Source organism: Oncorhynchus tshawytscha, linkage group LG09, assembly GCF_018296145.1.
Source record: "Oncorhynchus tshawytscha isolate Ot180627B linkage group LG09, Otsh_v2.0, whole genome shotgun sequence".
Classification (NCBI taxonomy): domain Eukaryota; kingdom Metazoa; phylum Chordata; class Actinopteri; order Salmoniformes; family Salmonidae; genus Oncorhynchus; species Oncorhynchus tshawytscha.
In genome coordinates this window covers 72,983,684-73,006,348 of record NC_056437.1, presented here as the reverse complement: position 1 = coordinate 73,006,348, position 22,665 = coordinate 72,983,684, and the positions used below count along the sequence as shown (strand labels likewise).

General features: G+C 46.0%; 4 protein-coding genes across 5 annotated transcripts in view; 3 read left to right on the top strand and 1 right to left on the bottom strand.

Moving 5' to 3' along the window:
• aclya (ATP citrate lyase a) overlaps positions 1–8,596 on the top strand; it is a 28,740-nt gene extending 20,144 nt beyond the window's left edge. The window contains exons 12-28 of one of the 2 annotated variants that reach the window (XM_024433156.2): positions 750–843; positions 1,322–1,351; positions 2,045–2,186; positions 2,397–2,565; positions 2,663–2,767; positions 2,885–3,081; positions 3,167–3,248; positions 3,492–3,602; positions 5,241–5,368; positions 5,503–5,596; positions 5,843–5,997; positions 6,151–6,301; positions 6,480–6,623; positions 6,724–6,837; positions 6,931–7,013; positions 7,172–7,248; positions 7,396–8,596. In XM_024433156.2, coding sequence (XP_024288924.1) covers positions 750–843; positions 1,322–1,351; positions 2,045–2,186; positions 2,397–2,565; positions 2,663–2,767; positions 2,885–3,081; positions 3,167–3,248; positions 3,492–3,602; positions 5,241–5,368; positions 5,503–5,596; positions 5,843–5,997; positions 6,151–6,301; positions 6,480–6,623; positions 6,724–6,837; positions 6,931–7,013; positions 7,172–7,248; positions 7,396–7,490 — 1,971 coding nt within the window. In that variant the 3' untranslated portion in view covers positions 7,491–8,596. The remainder of the gene's footprint in view (positions 1–749; positions 844–1,321; positions 1,352–2,044; positions 2,187–2,396; positions 2,566–2,662; positions 2,768–2,884; positions 3,082–3,166; positions 3,249–3,491; positions 3,603–5,240; positions 5,369–5,502; positions 5,597–5,842; positions 5,998–6,150; positions 6,302–6,479; positions 6,624–6,723; positions 6,838–6,930; positions 7,014–7,171; positions 7,249–7,395) is intronic. The other variant, XM_024433157.2, reaches the window with a different exon arrangement.
• Positions 8,597–9,115: 519 nt separating this feature from the next.
• LOC112258645 (kelch-like protein 11) lies at positions 9,116–14,580 on the top strand. The gene is made up of 2 exons (XM_024433155.2): positions 9,116–9,718; positions 10,023–14,580. The coding sequence occupies exons 1-2, from the start codon at positions 9,189–9,191 to the stop codon at positions 11,605–11,607; spliced, it is 2,115 nt and encodes a 704-aa protein (XP_024288923.1). The 5' UTR covers positions 9,116–9,188; the 3' UTR covers positions 11,608–14,580.
• A 605-nt stretch (positions 14,581–15,185) lies between these two features.
• Positions 15,186–17,655, bottom strand: LOC112259420 (kelch-like protein 10). Its single transcript, XM_024434124.1, has 5 exons — positions 17,471–17,655; positions 16,720–17,206; positions 15,988–16,605; positions 15,752–15,901; positions 15,186–15,652 (listed from the first exon to the last, which is right to left on the bottom strand). The coding sequence occupies exons 1-5, from the start codon at positions 17,614–17,616 to the stop codon at positions 15,284–15,286; spliced, it is 1,770 nt and encodes a 589-aa protein (XP_024289892.1). The 5' UTR covers positions 17,617–17,655; the 3' UTR covers positions 15,186–15,283.
• Positions 17,656–18,155: 500 nt separating this feature from the next.
• Positions 18,156–22,354, top strand: LOC112258644 (cytosolic 5'-nucleotidase 3). Its single transcript, XM_024433154.2, has 9 exons — positions 18,156–18,325; positions 19,121–19,219; positions 19,348–19,417; positions 19,558–19,604; positions 19,795–19,880; positions 20,672–20,761; positions 20,942–21,104; positions 21,312–21,512; positions 21,744–22,354. The coding sequence occupies exons 1-9, from the start codon at positions 18,323–18,325 to the stop codon at positions 21,852–21,854; spliced, it is 870 nt and encodes a 289-aa protein (XP_024288922.1). The 5' UTR covers positions 18,156–18,322; the 3' UTR covers positions 21,855–22,354.
• Positions 22,355–22,665: the final 311 nt, after the last annotated feature.

Below are 22,665 nucleotides of genomic sequence, written 5' to 3'. Positions count from 1 at the left end.
ATGGCAAAAGGAGGCTCAGGGAAATAAATAATTTCCAATGATAGTTATTTTCATGAAATATAAACACACGGTGGTTTTATTAGACCTACAGTGATGATATAGAAATAAGACTGCATGGGGGCTTTAATAAGATATACCTGATGGCATCATCAAAAATATGAACATTTTAAAAAGTGATTTTTATTTTTTATTTTTTATTTTTCCCAGTCAGGCAGCCAGGAGACAAAACACTAGGCCTGTGCTGTAGCCTGCAGGGCACCATTAATAATGTGCTGCACCGGGGCTTTCAGAGATGCATCCGTGGTCATGAGTGTGTTATGGGAAGGGGGCCCATGTCCATTTGATGATGGGCAAAAATATGGAAGCAGCAAATGCAAAGGTGTCGATTGGGCTTCCTGGGGAATGCACCCATCTCACTCTAAACACAGCTCAACGGAATGTCGTTTTAATGAATTTTAAACTGTGGGCCCAGCATGTAGATTTGTTTGTTTTTAAAGCAGGTTCAACACATGAGTCTGCTGTGCCATAGACATAGTGTGTACATAGGGCCCTACTGTGCAGCTGGCATCACTGCAGGTTTATCACACAAGGCTTCATTGTAAAGCTTGCACTGTGCTACTGTCACAAATAAAAGTCATTCAAATCGAGCCTGTTCTAGGAAGGCATGTGTGCATCAGGGCTGGTGTTAACCTGATTAGCTCTTCAACAGAATGTAACACTTCTTCTCCTGTCTCTTCTCTCCTCTCTAGACCCCAGCCTCTAGCAGGACAGCCTCCTTCTCTGAGAACAAGGCTGGCCCCGGGGCCTCTGCTGCCAAGAAGGCCAAGTCAGGGGCCCCTCCAGGTGAGCTCCTCGATGAGACCACACACACACACACACACGGGAAACGTAAGAATGATGCTTCTCTGGTATTTATGTAAAAGTAATGGAATGCAGTTTTACAAGCCGGGTTGGGGTCAATTCCATTTAAATTCCAGTCAATTCAGATAGTACACTGACATTTCAATTCTCTAAAAATGCTTTTTAATTAGGAAAATTCCAATTCCACATTTTTATTTTCTTAATGGACTAGAATTTAAATGGAATTGACCCCAACCCTGGTAGCAAGAGGCTTCCTTGAGAACCACTGCTCTCATAAAATGTGAGTTTCTGTCTCCCAGCTCCCCCTGGTGGCCATTAGGGTTTCTCACAGCCCACATCAGCCCAGGATCTGTTGTGAAAAACCTTCCCTTTTAGAGGGCATAATCGCACGTTCTGAATGTAATAACATTGAGTATATTGTTTCTGATTTTTGTTTTGTTTTATTGTTGTGGCACCACAGAGCGACAGGCGTCGTCAGACAGTCCAGGAGGTAGGACACTCCCCTGTCAGACAGACTGACTAGGGTGGGCCTGGGACATGGCTCTCCCCCTAGCCCCCCTGTGAAGCCCTCGAGCTGTGTCATGTTCTCCTGTCCTCTCCTCTCTCATGTGTCGGGCTTTTATTTCTATGGTGTTCTAATGGTTCATCCATGGGAACAACCCTGGACATTATTGATGTATAGGCGACTACATTTCTGATCACATTTGTAGTTCTTAAAGGGGAATTTCTGACATCCAGAAATATACAGTGATAACGTGTTTTGTATGGTTGCGGGTGCAGCTTCTGTCTCACTAACCCCTGTAGTTTCCTGTTGGTTGTGATGTCTCTGTCAGCGGCTGGCTGTCAGTGTTTGGTTCCTTCACTGTCTAAAAATTGTTTGCCCTGCCATGTGTCTTCTGTTGATGTTGTGTGCCCTGGTCTATCACACCTCTTAGCAGAGCAGGATATGACTTATTTAAAGCTCGTACCTCTCTGTAGCGCGTTAAAAGCACTTTTTTCTCCTGGTGCGGTAATAAGGAGCTCAAGCTATTTTTCTCCCTCTGATTAAGTGTGTGTGCACGCCAAACCTCTGTTCATTGTTTGAGTGACTTTGCATTTTGTAGTTAACCTTTCCCTCTTTTTCCTCCTCCATCTTTCCCTCCCTCTCCTTTCCTTGTCCCCTGTGTGTTCCTTGTCCTTGCAGTCAAGGCGTCAACCCTCTTCAGCAAGCAGACCAAGTCCATCGTGTGGGGCATGCAGACTCGGGCCGTGCAGGGCATGCTGGACTTTGACTACACCTGCTCCAGGGATGAGCCCTCTGTGTCTGCCATGGTCTACCCATTCACGTAGGTGTCTCTTTCTTTACATCCTGTCTCTCTACTTCCTGTTTCCTGTATACCACTCTTAACTGTCGTGCCCCGAGACCACAGAAAGGTGTTGAAAATAACAAGCATTTTGATGGTCGATTGTGTGTGGTTGTGCGTTCACACGTGCTTATCTATTTGTCTGGTTCATCTTTCGATACTTAACGGTGTGACTGTCTGTGTGTGTTCCAGTGGGGACCACAAGCAGAAGTTCTACTGGGGCCATAAGGAGATCCTGTTGCCTGTCTATAAGAACATGGGCGACGCCATGAAGAAACACCCGGAGGTGGACGTGCTCATCAGCTTCGCCTCGCTCCGCTCTGCCTTCGACAGCACCATGGAGACCATGCAGTACCCGCAGGTTGGTAGCGCCTCCATGCCATCCAGAAGGTGTCATCTAATGGTGAGAGAGCCGTAGGTCTGACCGACTGTAATTCTTCATATCCCCACCCCTTCAGATCCACACCATCGCCATCATAGCCGAGGGCATCCCTGAAGCCCAGACCAGGAAGATCATTAAGAGGGCGGACGAGAAGGGTATCACTATCATTGGCCCGGCAACGGTAGGCCCCTCCTACTCTATACCCCTCACTTACAGTATGTGAGGCCTGCTTTTTAAGGGTGTAGAGAAGAGTATCATATCTAACTCTGTGTGTGTGTGTGTGTGTGTGCTTGGCCAGGTTGGAGGGATCAAGCCTGGCTGTTTTAAGATTGGGAACACAGGGGGCATGCTGGATAACATCCTGGCCTCTAAGCTGTACAGGCCAGGCAGTGTGGCCTACGTGTCCCGCTCTGGAGGCATGTCCAACGAGCTCAACAATATAATCTCCCGCACCACCGACGGAGTCTACGAGGGTGTGGCCATTGGAGGAGACCGGTAAGAGAGTGGCTGTGTGTGAATGGGGTGGATAAGATTACTGATGTATGTCTGTGTGTATAATTAATGCTTATTTCTTCATTAGATACCCAGGCTCAATCTACACAGACCATGTGCTGAGGTACCAGGACACCCCAGGGGTAGAGATGATCGTAATGCTGGGAGAGGTGAGGTTTTGAAAGACACACACACACACACACATGTCCACATCATTGCTGCTAATGGGCCCCCTCCACTGAGTAAACTAACCATAGAAAAATAAACCTTATCCTTTTAACGCAATCAGTTTATTTTCATCAAGCGTAGCTAATTAACATCGACATTTATGACCAGACTAATTCCATGATTGGATGTCACCTCTGCAAGTGTGTGTGGACTTCCTTTTAAAGCACTGTTGGTCTCCCTTCTAGATTGGCGGCACAGAGGAGTATACGATCTGCCAGGGCATCAAGTCAGGCAGGATCACCAAGCCTGTGGTGAGCTGGTGCATCGGGACCTGTGCCACCATGTTCTCCTCTGAGGTGAGTGTGATGGGAAGAGTTGGGGGGGAGGGGTTAAAGTCATTGGATTGATATCACAGAGACTTACAGGGCAGGCATACTGGAAGAAGGGGTCTGGTTTAGAGGTCGAACGATTATGATTTTTCAACGCCGATACCAATTATTGGAGGACCAAAAAAAGCCGATACCGATTAATTGGCTGTTTAAAAAAATATAGATGTGTGTGTATACATGTAATAATGACAATTACAACAATAATGAATGAATACTTATTTTAACTTTAATATAATACATCAATAAAATCAATTTAGTCTCAATTAAATAATGAAACATGTTCAATTTGGTTTAAATAATGCAAAATCAAAGTGTTGGAGAAGAAAGTGCAATATTTGCCATGTAAAAAAGCTAACGTTTAAGTTCCTTGCTCAGAACATATGAAAGCTGGTGGTTCCTTTTAACATGAGTCTTCAATATTCCCAGTTAAAAGGTTTTAGGTTGTAGTTATTATAGGACTATTTCTCTCTATACCATTTGTATTTCATATACCTTTGACTATTGGATGTTCTTATAGGCACTATAGTATTGCCAGTCTAATCTCGGGAGTTGATAGGCTTGAAGTCATAAACAGCGCAATGCTTGAAGCAAAGCGAAGAGCTGCTGGCAAATGCAGAAAAGTGCTGTTTGAATGAATGCTTATGAGCCTGCTGCTGCCTACCATCGCTCAGTCAGACTGCTCTATCACATCATAGACTTAATTATAATATAATAACGCACAGAAATACGAGCCTTAGGTCATTAATATGGTCAAATACGGAAACTATCATTTCGAAAACAAAACGTTTATTCTTTCAGTGAAATAGGGAACCGTTCCATATTTATCTAACGGGTGGCATCCATAAGTCTAAATATTGCTGTTACATTGCACAACCTTCAATGTTATGTCATAATTATGTACAATTATGGCAAATGAATTGCTGTCTTTGTTAGAAAGAAATGGTCTTCACACAGTTCGCAACGAGCCAGGCGGCCCAAACTGCTGCATGTACCCTGACTCTGTGTCACTTCTCTTGCGTTCAGTGTAAACAATTTCCCTAGTAGAAAATAAATTAATGTTAGCAGGCAATATTAACCAAATATGCAGGTTTAAAAAGATATATTTGTGTATTGATTTTAAAGAAAGGCATTGATGTTTATGGTTAGGTACATTAGTGCAACGGCGGTGCTTTTTTTTTCGCGAATGCGCTTGTTAAATCACCACCCCGTTTGGCGAAGTAGGCTGTGATTTGATAAATTAACAGGCACCGCATTGATTTATATGCAACGCAGGACAAGCTAGATAACTACACATGGTTGATTTGATATTACTAGTTTAACTAGTGATTATGTTAAAATTGATTTTTTTTAATAAGTTTAATGTTAGCTAGCAACTTACCTTGGCCCCTTGCTCGCGTAACAGGTAGTCAGCCTGCAACGCAGTCTCCTCGTACAGTGCAATGTAATCGGCCATAATCGGTGTCCAAAAATGCTGATTACCGATTTATGATAACTTGAAATCGGTCCTAATTAATCGGCCATTCCCATTAATCGGTCGACCTCTAGTCTGGTTATGGGGTTGGTGACTGTCTGCTATGATCTGCTGACCCGGTCTGTCACCTGTAGGTCCAGTTTGGTCATGCTGGAGCGTGTGCCAACCAGGCCTCAGAGACAGCCGTGGCCAAGAACCTGGCTCTGAAGGAGGCCGGAGCCTTCGTACCCAAGAGCTTTGACGAGCTGGGAGATGTCATCAAGTCAGTGCAGAAAATCACACACTGATATGATTTAGAAAAACATACATCCAAGCCACAACATAAGATTGACAGTTTTTTAAATAAATGTACAAAAGCGCTGATGTGAAATTGAAGTTTCCCATCCTCATGTACAGATCAGTGTATGACGACCTCGTTGGCACAGGAGTCATCGTTCCAGCTATGGAGGTGCCCCCTCCCACGGTGCCAATGGACTACTCCTGGGCCCGGGTGAGTAATGACAACCAGTCAGTGCCACGCTAGCTCATGTCCCCTGTGAGTTAAGCAGTGAATCAGGATCTCTTATTGGCTCTGGACAATGCTATTGACTTCCATATAAGGCAAACTTCACTGAACCGCATCAGACTGTGTTAAACTGAAACAGATGGAGAGCAATGGGAGGGTGTGGTGTCTCTCTCTCTCTCTCTCTCTCTCTCTCTCTCTCTCTCTCTCTCTCTCTCTCTCTCTATGCTGTAGGAGCTGGGTCTGATCCGTAAGCCAGCCTCCTTTATGACCAGTATCTGTGATGAGCGGGGCCAGGAGCTCATCTACGCTGGAATGCCCATCACTGAGGTGTTCAAGTCAGAGATGGGCCTGGGAGGAACCTTGGGACTCCTCTGGTTCCAGAGGAGGTACACGTCTGTCCCCCAAAACATGAAACCGTGAAACGGTCAATAATAATAATAATACTGCCATTGTTCACATAAAACATTAAACATACACTATTGTAATTGAATTTGAATACAATTCTATGTCTCTGTGTCCTCCCTCCTCCTTGCCCCAAGGCTGCCCAGTTATGCTGCCAAGTTCATTGAGATGTGTCTGATGGTAACTGCTGACCATGGTCCTGCCGTCTCCGGTGCCCACAACACCATCGTCTGTGCCCGTGCTGGCAAAGACCTCATCTCTAGCCTCACCTCTGGCCTGCTCACCATCGTAAGAACATTGTCGAGGTTGACTTGACTTTCTTAGGCCCACTCCAACCAGCAGAGTAGCCTCTTCTGAAGATGATGCCTCTGTTTGATTAATTAATTGAGCTTAGGTAGTCAACGTGTGTCTCGTAGTCGAAGTGTGTCTCTATTTGAGTGTTTCTTTCTGTGTGTGTGATTTCCAGGGGGACCGGTTCGGAGGGGCCCTGGATGCTGCAGCCAAGCAGTTCAGCAAGGCGTTTGACAGCGGCATGTTGCCCATGGAGTTTGTCAATAAGATGAAGAAGGAGGGCAACCTGATCATGGGCATCGGACACAGAGTCAAGTCGGTGAGCACCGTCCCTGTGTCTCTTGGATACCATGTCTTTCATATTTTTACTGTGTGTGTGTGTGTGTGTGTGTGTGTGTGTGTGTGTGTGTGTGCTTCAGATCAACAACCCAGACATGCGGGTGCAGATCCTGAAGGACTTTGTGAAGAAGAACTTCCCCTCCACCCAGCTGTTGGACTACGCCATGGATGTAGAGAAGATCACCACCGCCAAGGTATTAACCCTGTCATCCTCTCCTGCACCCTGGATCACCCCACTGGGATCATCTGTTCTAAACCATGTCTTCTCCCCTCTGCGGCGGTTTCAGAAACCCAACCTGATCCTGAATGTGGACGGTTTCATCGGAGTAGCCTTTGTGGACCTGCTCAGGAACTGTGGTGGATTTACAAGGTAAATCCTATGCTATTTAACTCCAGTCAATGACATTCTGTATCAATGCAACTGTACTACTGTGTCTGGGTCATCCGGCTGTCCTTTTGTTGGCCTTCGCCTACATTCAGTGTTGCATCAACTCACCATTGTCCCCCGGTGTTTGTCTTCTCCCTCAGGGACGAGGCTGATGAGTTTGTGGAGATCGGAGCGCTGAATGGAATCTTTGTCCTGGGGCGAAGCATGGGCTTCATCGGTGAGTTTGGGGTCAGTGGTCATGACCCTGATGAGTTTGACCCCTAGAAATGGTAATGGGAAAGGGGCTGCGATGTAAGGAGCGGAGGATACGCAATATGATATTGCTCAAATTGGAAACTTACCTACGTTTCTACTTCTCCCTCAGGACACTACCTGGATCAGAAGAGGCTGAAACAGGGTCTGTACCGTCACCCTTGGGATGACATCTCCTACGTTCTCCCCGAACACATGTCCATGTAACCACGGAAACCAGGCCATGGACCCCCCCCCCTACCCCACCATCGCACCCTAACCTCCACCCTCACCTTTACTGTGTTCTGTCAGCCCCAAGTGGTGGGAGAACAACAATGAGGACTGATATTATTATAGATGTGTCTTTACAACTGTAATAAGGACAACCCTTTTTTTAAATTAATATAGTTTCAGTTGATTTTTTATCCGTTAGCTGATCAAACATGCTGCAACCCCGTTAATAATAGAAAGGCCTGCAAAACTGTGAAGGCGCACTCAGATGTGTATGAGTCTGCGAGAGAGATCAAGCAAGCTGCAGAGAATGAGAAAAGAGGCACATTCATTAGTTGACCCTTAACCCTATAGTGTGTGAGTGCAGTTAATGCAATTATCTTCCCAAGATTACCAGTAGGGATACAGATGATTGTCTTCCTATTTACTGCTATTACTACTACTACAGCTTCTATACTACACCTATGCCTACAGTGAAGTACGTTGATGAGACTATCTCCCACTATGTCTCTCCATAAACCAAGCATGTGTCTGTGTATCACAGACTTCCTGTGTGTCGCTGTGCAGTTCTCTTTCTTGTGTGTTGGTGCCGTATTAAAATCATACGCTTTCTATCAGGGGTGAGCCGTAGTGCAACAATACTAGCTACTGTTTTACAGTTCTATAGATTATAGCTTTATTTATGTATAGATGTTTTAACAGCCGAGTAAATAAATGTAATGGAAAGTATTAGCATTTTGATGTATTGTAAATGCCCATGAAACAGTTGTGTTTTAAACCGTAAGATATGTCGCTGACCAATCGCATTGGGCTGTAAATACAGTGAAAAGCTCATCCTCTGTCCCAAACAGGACGGTGCCCAGGATGGCAAAGGTACCATAGAATGCAGCATTATTTAACTGAATGTTACTAGCTAGACCAGCTCCATTGTGACCGGCTATTTCTCGTAAGCTGTATCTGTCCGTACCATTTGTGTTGTCATGTCAACACAATTTGTTTGACCTAATGTGATGTGAACTGAGCGTGCCTCTGTAGAGATGTGTCGTAATATATTTTCAGAACGGTGTGACTTGCGTATATTAAAGATGACCCATTGGAACATAGCTCTGTCTGGTTCTTCCATAAAATACATGTGCTATATAATCATAATTTTAATTGTTTCACTGTGTCGTACTCCATCAGTTTATTAAACCATTGGTTTTAAACCCGATACATTAATATCATATCCAATAACAACAGAGCTCCTAATAGGCCACTACGTCCTATCTTCGTTTACTCAAACAGTGCAGATGAGGGTCTACTAGACGACTGTAGAGCTTATTCTTCAGACCTCTGTCCTGTTTTATGTGCTCTGGGGGTGTCATTTCTGTACATTCATGGCCAAGTGATTCTACTCCCTTATGTAACAGAGCGGGACTATGTATTGGCCTTGCCCTTTTATATGAAAGAATATCCATCACATTAACTGAATGGAAACACCCATGTGTAGCTTCCATTCAGGTCATTCAGACACCCACTCAGAGAAGGTGAATTGATGATACCCTAATTTGGCAGAGAAAGCGGAGGTTGAAGAAGTTCAAAAGCTTCTCCTGTCAGCCACAAGTAAGTGGGAGGGGCTTTACGACACACGCCGAGCAGTAACGCCTTGCATCCACTGCGCATGTCAGTAATTCCGTCTGTGTTTTGAGTTTATGTATGTGTGTCTGCGTGTGTGTCCTTTCCCACACGAGTTTACTGCAATTCCGAATTCTTACAACCACCGCCAGAATGGCAGCTGCACCCCCGAAACCAGACGACTCTAGCCGGGGTAGTAGCGGTAGCAGCACGCCCAGCGTCCTTGTCGGGGACGGGGACACTGAAGAGGCCGAGGATTTCACCTCCTCTTCCCACTGCACAGAGCTATCTCGGCGGCAGAACGAACAGAGGAAACAGGGATTGTTCTGCGACGTGACGCTGGCCTTCAGCAGTGGGGCGGCAACCGGGAATGTTCAGAGCTGTGAGCTTTCCGCTCACCGTTCTGTACTGGCCGCGGCTACGGACTATTTCACGCCGTTGCTGGGAGGGCAGTTCTCGGAGTCGCTGTCGGGTCGTGTTGAGTTGAAGGAATGGAGCGCTGAATTGGGACCAGACCCGGAGACGGTGGAGAGTGTCATTCAGTACATGTACATCGGAGAAATACGTGTGAGCACCTGCAATGTGCATGAAGTGTTAGAGCTTGCTGACAGGTTTGTTTACAATTTACATTAGTGTTCCTTTTAATGTGCATAATTCATTTAATCGCCACATGCTAGTACTTGATTATTTGTATGTAGTTCAGCGACATAATGATGTTGTTTTGGCTTACTGGAGGTGTCACAAGCATATTGTTTAGGGTTTAGGGTCGGGACGTCCCATGGGTCCCGGATAGCACTGACCATCCTGTAACCTGTCAACCCTGAATTTGAGTGTGCTGAGTTCATGGGTGTCATAAATGGCCTTGCCAATGTTTGTTTCTCATGTTCTGTTATTGATTGTGTGTTTTGGCTGCAGGTTCCTGCTGCTGCATCTGAAGGAGTTCTGTGGGGAGTTCTTGAAGAAGAAGCTGAGCCTGGCCAACTGTGTGGCGGTGCACAGCCTGGCCCACATGTACACCCTGGACCAGCTGGCTCTGCGGGCCGCAGACATGATCCGACGCAATTTCCACAAGGTCATCCAGGACGAGGAGTTCTACACCCTGCCCTTCCACCTGGTGAGGGATTGGCTGTCTGATGCAGAGATCACTGTGGACGAGGAAGAGGTGCTGTTTGAGGCTGTGGTGAAGTGGGTCCAGAGGAACACAGAACAGCGGGGGAGGTACTTTGAGGAGTTGTTCCGTCTCCTCCGGCTACCCCAGATTAAGCCCACCTGTCTGACGCGTGTGGTGAAGAATGAGGCACTGGTGGCTGCCAACCAGGCCTGTCTCCGCCTGGTGTCCGATGCCGTGGAGGGCCACGCCATCCGCTGTGAGAACCTCAAGTCAGCTGACCTGGAGTTCTGGTCATCCTACATGGCCTCCTTCCAGCCGCGCTTCGGCCAGAACATGGACGTGATCATGGTGGTGGGCGGGGTGTCGGAGGGGGGTGACTACCTGAGTGAATGTGTGGGTTACTTCATCTACGAGGACCGCTGGGTTAACCTGCCCCACATCCACAACCACCTGGATGGCCACGCCATCGCCACCACAGAGTCCCACATCTACGTAGCGGGATCCATGGAACCGGGCTTCGCCAAGACCGTGGAGCGCTACAACCCCAACCGCAACACCTGGGAACAGGTGAGCAACCTGACCACACGTAAACACTCCTTTGGTCTCACCTGTATCAAAGACATCCTGTATAGCATCGGTGGCCACGGCAACTTCAGCCCCGGCTTCAAGGACGTGAGCGTGTACGAGCCTGAGCCGGACAAGTGGCACAACCTGGAGTCGGCGCCCAAGATCCTGCGGGACGTGAAGGCGGTGAGCGTGGAGGACCGCTACGTATATGTGACGGCGCGCACGCCGGTGGACACGGACAACGAGGACGGGCTGAAGACGGTCACCACACGTTACGACACAGAGAGCCGTCAGTGGCAGGACGTGGATTCCCTGCCGCTCATAGACAACTACTGTGTGTTCCAGATGGCCGTAGCCTCCACCAACTTCTACCACACGGCCTCGTGCTGCCCTAAGAGCTACACGGTGCGGGATGAGGCTGCCAAGCAGAAGATCAGCGCCCACATATCAGACGAGATCCTGGAGAGCTTGCCGCCTGAGGTCACCAGCGTCGAGGGCGCCGCCATCTGCCACTTCGACGAGGACGTGTTTGTGATCGGCGGCTGGAAGAACAGTGATGACGTGGACAAGCAGTACCGCAAAGAGGCCTACCGCTACTCTGCTGAAAGGAAGCGCTGGATGCTGCTGCCGCCCATGCCCCAGCCGCGCTGCCGCGCCACCGCCTGTCACGTACGCATCCCCTACCGCTTCCTGTACGGCTGCCAGCGCTACCCCATGCCCCAGAACCTGGCCCGCCAGCGGGACCGTATGCAGCAGATGCAGCAGCTACACCGGCGCACCCTCACCCTGCGCAGGCAGCTGCAGTCTCAGATCGAGTGCTGAGCTATCGCAACCCCTGTCTGTCCATCACATCCACCCTAGTGGGGGAGCAGCCCAGTCCAGCTCCAAGCCCCAAACATCCCCTGGAAGCCATCGTCATCAACCCCCACCCATAACCTGCTGGAGCAGCGGCTCCTATGTTGCTCTCATGTTGGTTCTCTTTCAAGAGAACTCTGTGCCAGATCATCAGGTTGAGACTATGGTGTTGGTTGAGACTATGGTGTTGGTTGAGACTATGGTGTTGGTTGAGACTAGACTATGGTGTTGGTTGAGACTATGGTGTTCAAGGCTGGGAGATGTGGGAGGGATGTGACTCTGTGCTGTCCAGGTGTTAGTCTATGTGGGGAGGACAGGCTGAATGTTATAAATGTGAATAGAGTGTTGTACAGTGACCAACATCGGACTACACTACGTATGTACGTCAGGCACAGGTGATGTTTGTCTTTTTATACATGCATATAGTATATAGTTGTATATGTATACTTTTATTATATATAAATATTTTCTGTCCCCCTTTTATGCTTATATGATGTAGGCAATGTGACCCTTCAATACGGCAGAATCTATATTCCTCCAATCCAATGTGCTTAGTGAAGTCAGTCGCTCTCTATGACATTCCATCAGGACACTGACAGTCTCTCCATGCAAATATCATTCATTCAGTCATTCATACATACATACATACATACATACATACATACATACATACATACACACACTCACACACTCACACACTCTCTGTCCAGCTGTAGGGTCGGGACAGTACCAGTATTGCGATACGCGTTAGTGTCGTGGCAAGTGAACGTAACACGAAGCAGATTTTACATCGTTAGGAAAACAAAAATGTTACGTCATCCAGAGTCACATTTCTTTTTCCAAGCTATAGCACACAATATGTTACATACAGCAGGTTATTCAAGGACCCTACTGGTTCGGTCTGTTTCGTGTATTCATTTTTGCCATGGAAAAATGATTGCCATACTGGTGTCATCCTGGCCCTACCAGTCAGTCGGACCAAACCCTTACCAATGCCGGATGGCTCTTCTGTGCTTTATACTAGCCTCATCTGAATGGCTCCGCTTGTTGTTATTATAGCTTTGATACAGTAGCTCAACATGAATGAAAGGAGAATTGTCTTATATTTATTATCAGATCTATGGTCCAATCAAGAGTGGACAACTTAATTAGTGATTTACCATCACTATCTATGTGGGCTGTGGTTTTCCCCTGTTTCCTTAATGGAGCGCAGTAAATTAAACTTCTCTCCTCCCCTGGTTGCTTATTACTGACGATCGATAGTGTATTTCTTTGAGCAGTCAGTGCAGAGAGGGGTAGTCAAGAGAGATATCTCCCATGTGTCATCAGTTAGAAAGATAAGAAGTTGGAAAGGAGAATGGAGATGGTGGGAGTCAGACAGATGGAGAGAGTTTATTCATCCATCCCCATTCTCTTAATTAGACTCGTGTGCACCCATCCGTCTGCAAGAGTGATGGTCATCATTCTGTTCATGTCTGAGTCTTGTGGAAAATTCTCCTTGTCAGTGTTTTCTGAATTAAAATATTATTAATTACTTTTTTTTTTTTACCCAATTGGTAGTTGGTCTTGTCTCATCTCTGCAACTTCCGTACAGACTCTGGAGAGGTGATAGTCGAGAGCCGTGCGTCCTCCGAAACACAACACAATGACCACTTAACCCGGATGCCAGCCGCACCAATGTGTCGGAGGAAACACAGTACACCTGGCAACCGTGTCAGCGTGCACTGCGCCTGTCCCGCCACAGGAGTCGCTAGTGCACGATGAGACAAGGACATCCCTGCCGGCCAAATCCTCTCCTAGCACTACGATGCAGTGTCTTAGACCGCTGCGCCACTCGCACGGCCCCTTAATGAAACAGTCTTAACTTGGTAACATTCCATTGATCATTTGAAATTCCATCAACCATTCTGTTGAATTATTCTTCAGTCTTCTGCTCGTCACATTCCTGTTGGTAGGAACATTGTGTAGAAGGACCTAGGTGGGAGTTTATGAATGTTTCTCTTCTTATTTTGTCTGCATTGGTTTTGAGTTTAATGGCTGGAGGGTGTGGTTCCGATGGGGGACTTGATAACGTGTGTGTCTGCGTATGGTAAAGAATGCTTGGCAAAGCTGGTGAAAAGCATGCTTCGTAGTGCACTTGTCTACCCCTTAATCAGTTTGTAATATTTAAGTCCGAGTGGGTTTACCTGTCATATTTGTCTTCAGCCAATTTGCATTTTTTTTCTTTTAATTGATCATTGAATCCAACACCAGCCGATAACCTATTCTGTTCCCATGTGAGAAAATATGTACACTACAGTGATTTGCATAGTAATCCAAAATGAATGTGATGTGAAGTGAGGGAAACCTGTTGCTGTACCTCAGGCTTATTCAGGGGTTCATCTGAGAGATCCTGCCACATTGGTGTATGTTCTCCTCACCCTCCAAAGATGGTCAGATGAGCTGTATAGACCAGTGGTTCCCAACCAGGGGTACTTGGCCTATCCACAGGGGGTACTTGGAAAAGACTGAATCCATAGGGTTAGTGGTAAAATGCACAGAGGGGGGATTCTGGGCAGAGCAAAATTCAGTTGGTGGTAACCAAAAAAGATTGTGAACCACTGGTATAGACTAGAGATTATCCTTATGTTACTGAGCGGAATGACCATATCAAGGTGAATGTGTTGCCATTGAGTTCAAGAGTTCATTGATTGTTATAAGCACTATCCCTGAAGCTAATTTATAACTTAAAGCACTATAATTTTGAGAATGCAATGAAAGTGTATTTCCTCAGTTTTGTTCCTCTTGCATAGCATTTGAAAGAATATTATTGACATATGTAGGCAATATATATTTTGCTTTGCATGTGGCCATCTGGCATTGTGTCAATATATTGGATGTAAAAAATATAAAAAATGCTGATGTCATCACTTTCAATTAAAATGGCTTTTTTTTATACAACCTTGGTTTCCCATCTATCTTGTGTAAGGGGTTATCTAAATTCTGAATGTCATTTTGGTCAATATTATTGGGTAGTTTTCAAGACTAGCTTTATATACATCTGTCTTTTCCTTGGGTGGAATGTTCTCCTCCAACGTGACAACCTCCTTTTTTAATTCTTTTTTTTTTTTTTTACAAAGCATAGAGAATGATAGAGAAAGCATCCCAATATAGCATCTGTGAGAGCATGGGCAGTGTCATTGGGGCAATCTCCATGTTTAAGTAGTCCATTTTCTTCACAATTGGCTGATCCCTCCTGATGACCATGAGGGATCAGCCAATAATGTTGGAAGTCCCACCAGGTTGACAACATTAAAAGGTTGGAAGCCCTCGATGGCGCTGCCAATTCTAAAACAGCCTTTTGGTCACTAGAGGCCTCTACATGTACATTAAACAGTGCTATGTACTATGCACAGAGTCATTGGGCATGAGCCAAGCACAGTTACAAATTCAGTACAGTCAATCTTCCCTTCTACTAACAGTAGAAAAAGAATAGTACAATCACCCTTGCAGATGCAATAAGAAATATAGACATTTATATATGTATATGGGATTTCCTCTGGGACATGCAGTAGTGGATTTATTTGCGCATGATAAATGCCAGTGGTAAGTGGGATACGGTGGGCAGGAAGGGGTCAGGGTGGGGGATAGGGGCGAGGGGGCATCACACAGACAGGATGCTGTTGGAAGCGGAGAGCTTCAGCTCTTCCCGGGGGGACTGGAGGGAGTCCCGGGGGGCTGCGTACTGGGCCACGTTGGGCAGCCCGTGCACCACGCAGCAGCTGAGGGCACTGCGGAAGATGCCCATGTCGTGGGCGTCGTACCACTCCTCTGTTTTCTCGTCATAGCACTCCACATTGAAGGTAGTGGTGAAGCCATTGAAGCCCCCCACCACGAACAGGAGGTCGTCCACCACCTCAATGCCAAAGTTGCTGCGCGGGTTGAACATGGTGGGCACCGTGCGCCATGTGTTGGTCAGCGGGTTGTAGGCCTCAGCGTTACGCAGGCGGTTAGCCCCATCGAAGCCGCCGACCTGGGAGAGGACAGGAAACTTGAGTAAAATATTTCTTAACTTTCAGCTCTTACTGAATAAGGTGCTGAAATGTATTGTTCATGTGAATGTTCTGCTCACCGCATAGACCTGCTCCGCATAGGCGATGACCCCCACACCACTGCGCCTGCTTCTCATGGGGGCGGTCAGAGTCCACTGGTTGGTCTGGGGGCTGTAACTCTCTGCTGTGAACAAACACTCATTCCCATTGAAGCCACCGCAGATGTACACCTAGAGAAAAGATCATGCCAACATTTTATTAGCAAAAGTCATTATCCATCATGAAGTTCTCTCCCAGGTCCCTCTGTTCCGCTCACCTTGCCATGTAGTGTGGTAGCACTGGCATCACTCCTCTGCTCATGCATGGGTGCAATCAGGGTCCACTGATTAGTCTCAGGCTCATAACACTCAGCGGTGTTCAGTCGTACGTAACCATCAAAGCCACCCATGGCATAGATACAGCCATCCAGCACCGCCACACTGACGTAGCAGCGCCGAGAGTGCATGGGGGCCACCTGGTGCCAGGTCCGTGTGACAGGGTTGAACTTACGTACACTGTTAAAGTAGTCAACACTGTCAAAGCCACCCACACAGTAGACAAAGCCATTGAGGTAAGCAGCTCCATGGTAGGCTCGAGGGCTCTCCTCCTCCCGGGTCACATTCACCCACCGGTCAGCCCGCGCATCATACGCCTCAATGCCATTGGTGGGACTGCCACCGCTCCAGCCACCGATGGCCAATAGAATGGCATAAGGCAGACGTGGGCGGGTCAGAGGGTTGCGGAAGTCAGTGTTGGAGGGCCCGTTCATGTTCAGATCGTACATGGCCTTCAGGGCACTGATGATGATAGGCTTGCAGTCATCATTGTCCTTCACCAGGGTATTGTTCTTCACATTGTTCATGAAGTAGTCGGCTGTCATCAAGGACATGCGGACCTAAGCACACAGACACAGACAGACAGACGTGTGGTTAGCAGTTGACTAGCCCGACACCCAAACTTACAAAAGTTATCCAACAGTAAAACATTGACACTATTGTTCACCTCTCACCTTGGGCAGCAGCACAGAGACGTGGGCCTTGCGGTCCTGAGGCGAGTGGTTGATCCAGCGTAGGACCGCCTCAAACACAACATCCTCCTGCTTCACATTCAGGTCGTCCTTCTCGATGATGTCACAGAGCTGTGCCAGAGAGAGCTCCATGAACTCCTCCGAGAAACGCACCATCTCAAAGTGGTGCAGGATGAAGAGGTAGGCCCGGCGGCGCAGATCAGGGCAGGAGTAGAAGTCCGCAAACTTGCAGATGCCGATGCAGTTCTGCAGACAGAGCTGGGCCTCCAGATAGTCGCAGCAGGCCCTCACGATCCCCAGGATGCAGAACTGGTCTGCAGCCGCCAGGAGTGGTTCTACATTCTCTGCAGTCACAGGCACGGAACGTGTGTAGGCATACTCGATGATCAGGCGCATCATGTCTGGGTTCACACCAGGAATGCTGTAGACCCGCTTCTCGACGTTGTTCCAGCCGCTTGTGAAGAGCGCACTGTGGGTCAAGGGTCAGGGGTTATAATAATACAGGGAGATAGAAACATCATCAAGGACTCAATATTCTTCTCACTACAGCATTGCAATTGAACAAAGTTCCTCAGGACTCCCCAAAAGTAACTAATAATTACAGAGAGTTGGACCAAGGCAGAGATACCATAAATCAACAAAGTTCTCGCATTCTCATTCAAAGCCAGAATGGGAATGTCGTCTGGCCAGCACATCCCAACCCAACCTATCCCAACCAGGGTTAGCTACTCACCGGAAGTATGAGCTGCATCCACAAAGGATGTTCTTGTGGGCATTGAACTCGATGCCATTGACTTTGATGACCACATCACAGAGTTTTCCCTCGAGACGTAGCTCGTTAAAGATTGTACAGGTCATAGCACTCATTTTCCTCTCCATGTTGCATCTTTGAAATTTGATGGAGGTGGCCGTCTCTTCCAGTTCATTCATTCCTTGCGTAATAAATCTATTCTAAACTATATTTAATGGGGTTTTGCTAGCTCTTCGGCTTAGACATTTAGCTGGTTTACTACAGCAGCTGTGTTCATCTAAGGATTGTGAATTGTGAACGTTCCACTTATATTTTGTTCCAAAGTTGTTCATTATTACATCACAGCGATGAGCAAATGGAATCAGAGCATCAGCCTCACTTGTCATAAAAAGTTTGTGTTTCATTTGATCCATCTGATTTATATGCCTACTGATCGTACAGAGAATGTGTAACAGTCATTTAACACTAATATTTGACACTACATAATACATGTTATTAAATACAGTCCATTTCAGATTTAGTGAGAGAGAACGTGAATTAAGAATACATAGAAGCACACAATTTGCCATAATACTTTCTTAATCTGCTCTATCAGAACATAAATTATATTAGGAACATGTAATACTGCTTTTGTGGTACTGGGGAAGATGTTAAACGCACACACTTACTTCCTCAATTTATGCCAGCAAATGCGAGCCCTCGGTGTAGACTGGTTATTGCAGCATAGCTAAATGCTAGCTAGCTAGTTATATAACTCATTGATTGCATTTCTAGCTAGATCCATCGTTTGGATCTTTGAACTTTTGTTGAATTAAACAACATCTCTCTAGAAAAATGGTATGTGTACTTTATTTTCCTGATTGCCACTGAGTGAATGACTGAAATGGCTAGCTAGCTATTTAAACGTAACTTTAGTTATTACAAACTACCTGCCTAATTTCTATTGCTAGTTATGTGACAGTGACATAACATTACAATCCCAAAAAGTAAAATCACACAGAGTACTTGTTCATGCTTGTTAAGTATGTGATTGGGGTATTAGTTTACCCTAGTGTAAGAACCCATTAATTCAAGTCCTAGCTGTGACAACAGCTGCAAATGAGGGGATGTCATGCGATAGATATGTGAAGAATTGTGTAGGCTACAGCTCCTCAGTACAGTATTCTAACAATGTATCAGCTGGATGCATACGATGTTATCCGCAGCAGGACTGCTGTTAGGTTTGGGACACAACATTAGGAGTCTGTGATGTGACGTTATTGATCCAACCGGCTCCCGATGTTGTGTCCCAAAGCTAGGCTGCTGTGAAATCACTTTAATCTGTGCTCTGTATATGGTAAATGCTGTAAACAGCAGCAAGCACAGTGGCCTTCAGTGAATATGAGGGTTTATCATCACATAAGTGTTTAGGGGCGGCAGGTAGCCTAATGGTTATGAGTGTTGGGTAAGTAATCGAAAGGTTGCTGGTTTGAATCTCTGAGCCAACTAGGTGGAAAATCTGTTAATGTGCCCTTGATTGCTCCTGCATGTCACTCTGGATAAGAGTGTCTGGTAAATGATAACAATGTAGTGGAGAAATATTTATCTCTTCTGTTTCTCTCTCTCCTCACTCCTTGTCTCCCTCCTCCATAGATCCCGGAGCTGTCCAGTCCCTCAGTGTGTATGAGGGACCCTCAGAGGGTGGAGGAGATCATCAAGGCCATGCAGAAGGCTGGCACCAGCACGATTCAGGTACCACCACAGAGATCCTATTCAATTAGGATTGTATATATAATTCTATGGGTACCACACCCAAGTGTTTTGATTTATTCTGAGAGGTTTGCTTGATAATATGTTGACAATGTCTCTTGCTTTTTCAGGTGATTTCAGACTTCGACATGACCCTCACACGGTTTGCCTACAATGGGAAGCGGTGCCCTACTAGTCACAGTAAGTACAAAGTCTGGGATAGATTGTACGGAGAAGATACTAATGTGTACGTAGAGTTAAGGGGTCCATATCTTGTCACTGATGTTTTTTTCGACAAGCCCATAAGAATGATGATGATCGCATCTGTATTATTTTTATAGATATCCTGGACAACAGCAAGCTCATCAGTGAGGAGTGCAAAGCACAGGTATATTTAATCAGAAGAACAACTAGAGCACATGACAGAACTTCCTGTGATTTGGCAGATAAAGTTGTGTAGATTAGAAAAACGATGACACAAGATTCACTGCTTAAATGAGTGAAAAATAACTGTCTTTACTAGATGCGTACTAGCCCGTTTATCCTTTCTGAGTGTTGTCCATTCTCCCTCGGTTCAGCTGAAGGACCTGCTTAACACATATTACCCCATAGAGATCGATTCCAAACGGACAGCGGAGGAGAAGCTGCCGCTCATGGTGGAGTGGTGAGTCACAGCTCTCTGAGCCAATCACTGCCCTTCTAGACCAGTAAACACATCACTTTGCTGTCAAACTGACCAATACCCTCTGTTCTACAACAAACATAGGTGCTTCCCTGCAGTCTCATTTAACCAATGAGTCCCACTGTTATACTGACACATTTAAAAAAAACTTCTAACCCGTTTTAAACATTGTATGTTTAAGCTACAGACTTCTGGGTTGTACCATCGGATTCATCTTATTCTTCTGCGTCCAAACATTCGTCTGTGTGAAAAGCTATCTATGAAAAGCTGAGACGCTCACGAACTCACACGCTTTGCTCTATGACGCTTACAAGCTACAGAAGAGTCGTAAGAATGTAAGGGGTTCTTCTACATAGAATATCGTAGGAAATTCTTGGACAAAGTGTCTATAATACTGTAATAAGCTCACGTAGCTCACAACTCCAAACGGTTGACATTGACTAGTTGGATATTCATTTGCCACTGAGTTAACAATTTCTCTACAGCATTCATATCAATTCATTTTTATGATTTTTTTGCTTCAGCAGACTTTCTTTTCTTATTGACATTTGTCAATAAAACTCATGAATGCCACTGTTTATGTCAAATTGTTCTGTGTTCTACTTGTAGCCCTGGTTGTCCTGAAAATAAAATGGTAAAACACTTCATTGTGATGGTAAATATAAGGGCTGGACATGTAGATAAATGAAAGTCAGATAAATGAAAAGGCGATTTTTGCTGGGGTCTCGGGACTGATGGGGTTAACCAATCCCCTTGTTTCATGCATCCCATAGGTGGACTAAAGCCCATACTCTTCTGGTGCAGCAGCGCATCAGGAAAGACCTGCTGAAGGATATGGTGAAGGAGTCCGATGCTATGCTCAGGTGAGAAGACGCCGCTACTGTTGCCAAACCACAATTATGGCTGTTTAGTAGCGTAAAGTCATCGATAGCATAGATGGTACCAAATTATGAAGCCATATCAAGTCAATAATGTTAATGACGACCAGGATGATGACTATAATGGTAGTGATTACAGCGCTATCTATGCTGCTGTCTCCCTAGGGAGGGCTACCAGCTGTTCTTTGACCACCTGCAGGAGCACAGCATCCCTCTGCTCATCTTCTCTGCTGGGCTAGGAGACGTGCTGGAGGAGGTGATCCGCCAGGCCGGGGTCTTTCACCCCAACGTCAAGGTCTTCTCCAACTACATGGACTTTGATGAGACTGTGAGTAGGCTATCGCTGACACACAAACCACAGTATATACAATACAGGTAGCCTCTATGGAGTTGAGTAGGGAGAAGGGGTTGTCATGAAAACACTTAGTTTCATTGCATTAAATGCGCTCTTCCTATGCTGGTGACGACGCAAAGACTGGGTAAAAGGTTAGTGGTTTGAATGAGGATTCAACCCATTGGTGTCCCTTATTCTCAGGGAGTGCTGAAGGCCTTCAAAGGGGAGCTGATCCACATCTATAACAAGAGGGAGGGAGCTCTGCTGAACACGGGCCACTTCCAGGAGCTCAAGTCACGCCACAACGTCCTGCTGTTGGGAGACTCTCTGGCGGACCTGACCATGGCTGATGGGGTGCACAGCATGGAGAACATCCTCAAGATCGGCTTCCTCAACGACAAGGTAGGGTAGTACTGGCTACACATACACCAAAGATCTCTCTCTCTCTCTCACACCCTAATAAACCCTCAACCATGCAAGAAGTCATGTTTTTACCTACTGTTTTTACTCCGAAGTTGTATTTTAAGGCAATTGACTTGTTTTAATGCACAGTCAGCTTGTTCAAGCACTGTTTAAATGTCGTTGGACATTGACCCCTTGTTAACCGTTCCCTCTCTGCATGATCTTTCTCAGGTGGAGGAGAGGAAGACGTCCTACCTGAATGCTTATGACATCGTGCTGGTGAAGGATGAGACCATGGAAGTGCCGAACGCCCTACTGCTCCACCTCACCAGCACCAAGTGACCTGACCATGAACTTCATCTCGCTGGCCAATCAGTAACGAGCGTTCCGACGCTACAGGAAATATGTCGTGCTGGTTTAGGAAGCTCTTGCTCAGGAAGTGCCAGTAGTCAAATACCATGAGCCAAGTCAGAATGGTATTGTTTTTGGTCTTTTACTAAAGCTCCAATGGCTGTTTGTGTGGGTCGCTGGGATGGATTCCAGACTGTGTCGCCCTTCCACGCTCCTCCAGTTGAATCCTTGTTGAACACTTACAACTTGAGAGCAACATCCTTTATAGTCCTACAATTTGATTTGATTTACTCTACTCAGCAACCCTACGGTCACATTCTCAATTGTTTATGAACCATCAATAGTCCAACTGAAATGGAACAGGGAAACTAGGTGACTTCCCCGTCTGGTAAATGTGTATTGGGTTTGTGGGGAGAGAAACGTTACTGATGATATGTATGCTCTGTCTACATATGAGGAATGTACAGCACCAGTAAAACGTTTGGACACACCTACACATTCAAGGGTTTTTCTTTATTTTTACAATTTTCTACATTTTAGAATAATAGTGAAGACATCAAAACTATGAAATAACACATTTGGAATCATGTAGTAACTAAAAAAAAAAGTGTTAAACAAATCAAAATATAGTTTAGATTTCAGATTCTTCCAAGTAGCCACCCTTTGCCTTGATGACAGCTTTGCACACTCTTGATATTCTCTCAACCAGCTTCACCTGGAATGCTTTTCCAATGGTCTTGAAGGAGTTCCCACATATGCTGAGCACTTCTTGGCTGCTTTTCCTTTACTCTGTGGTCCAACT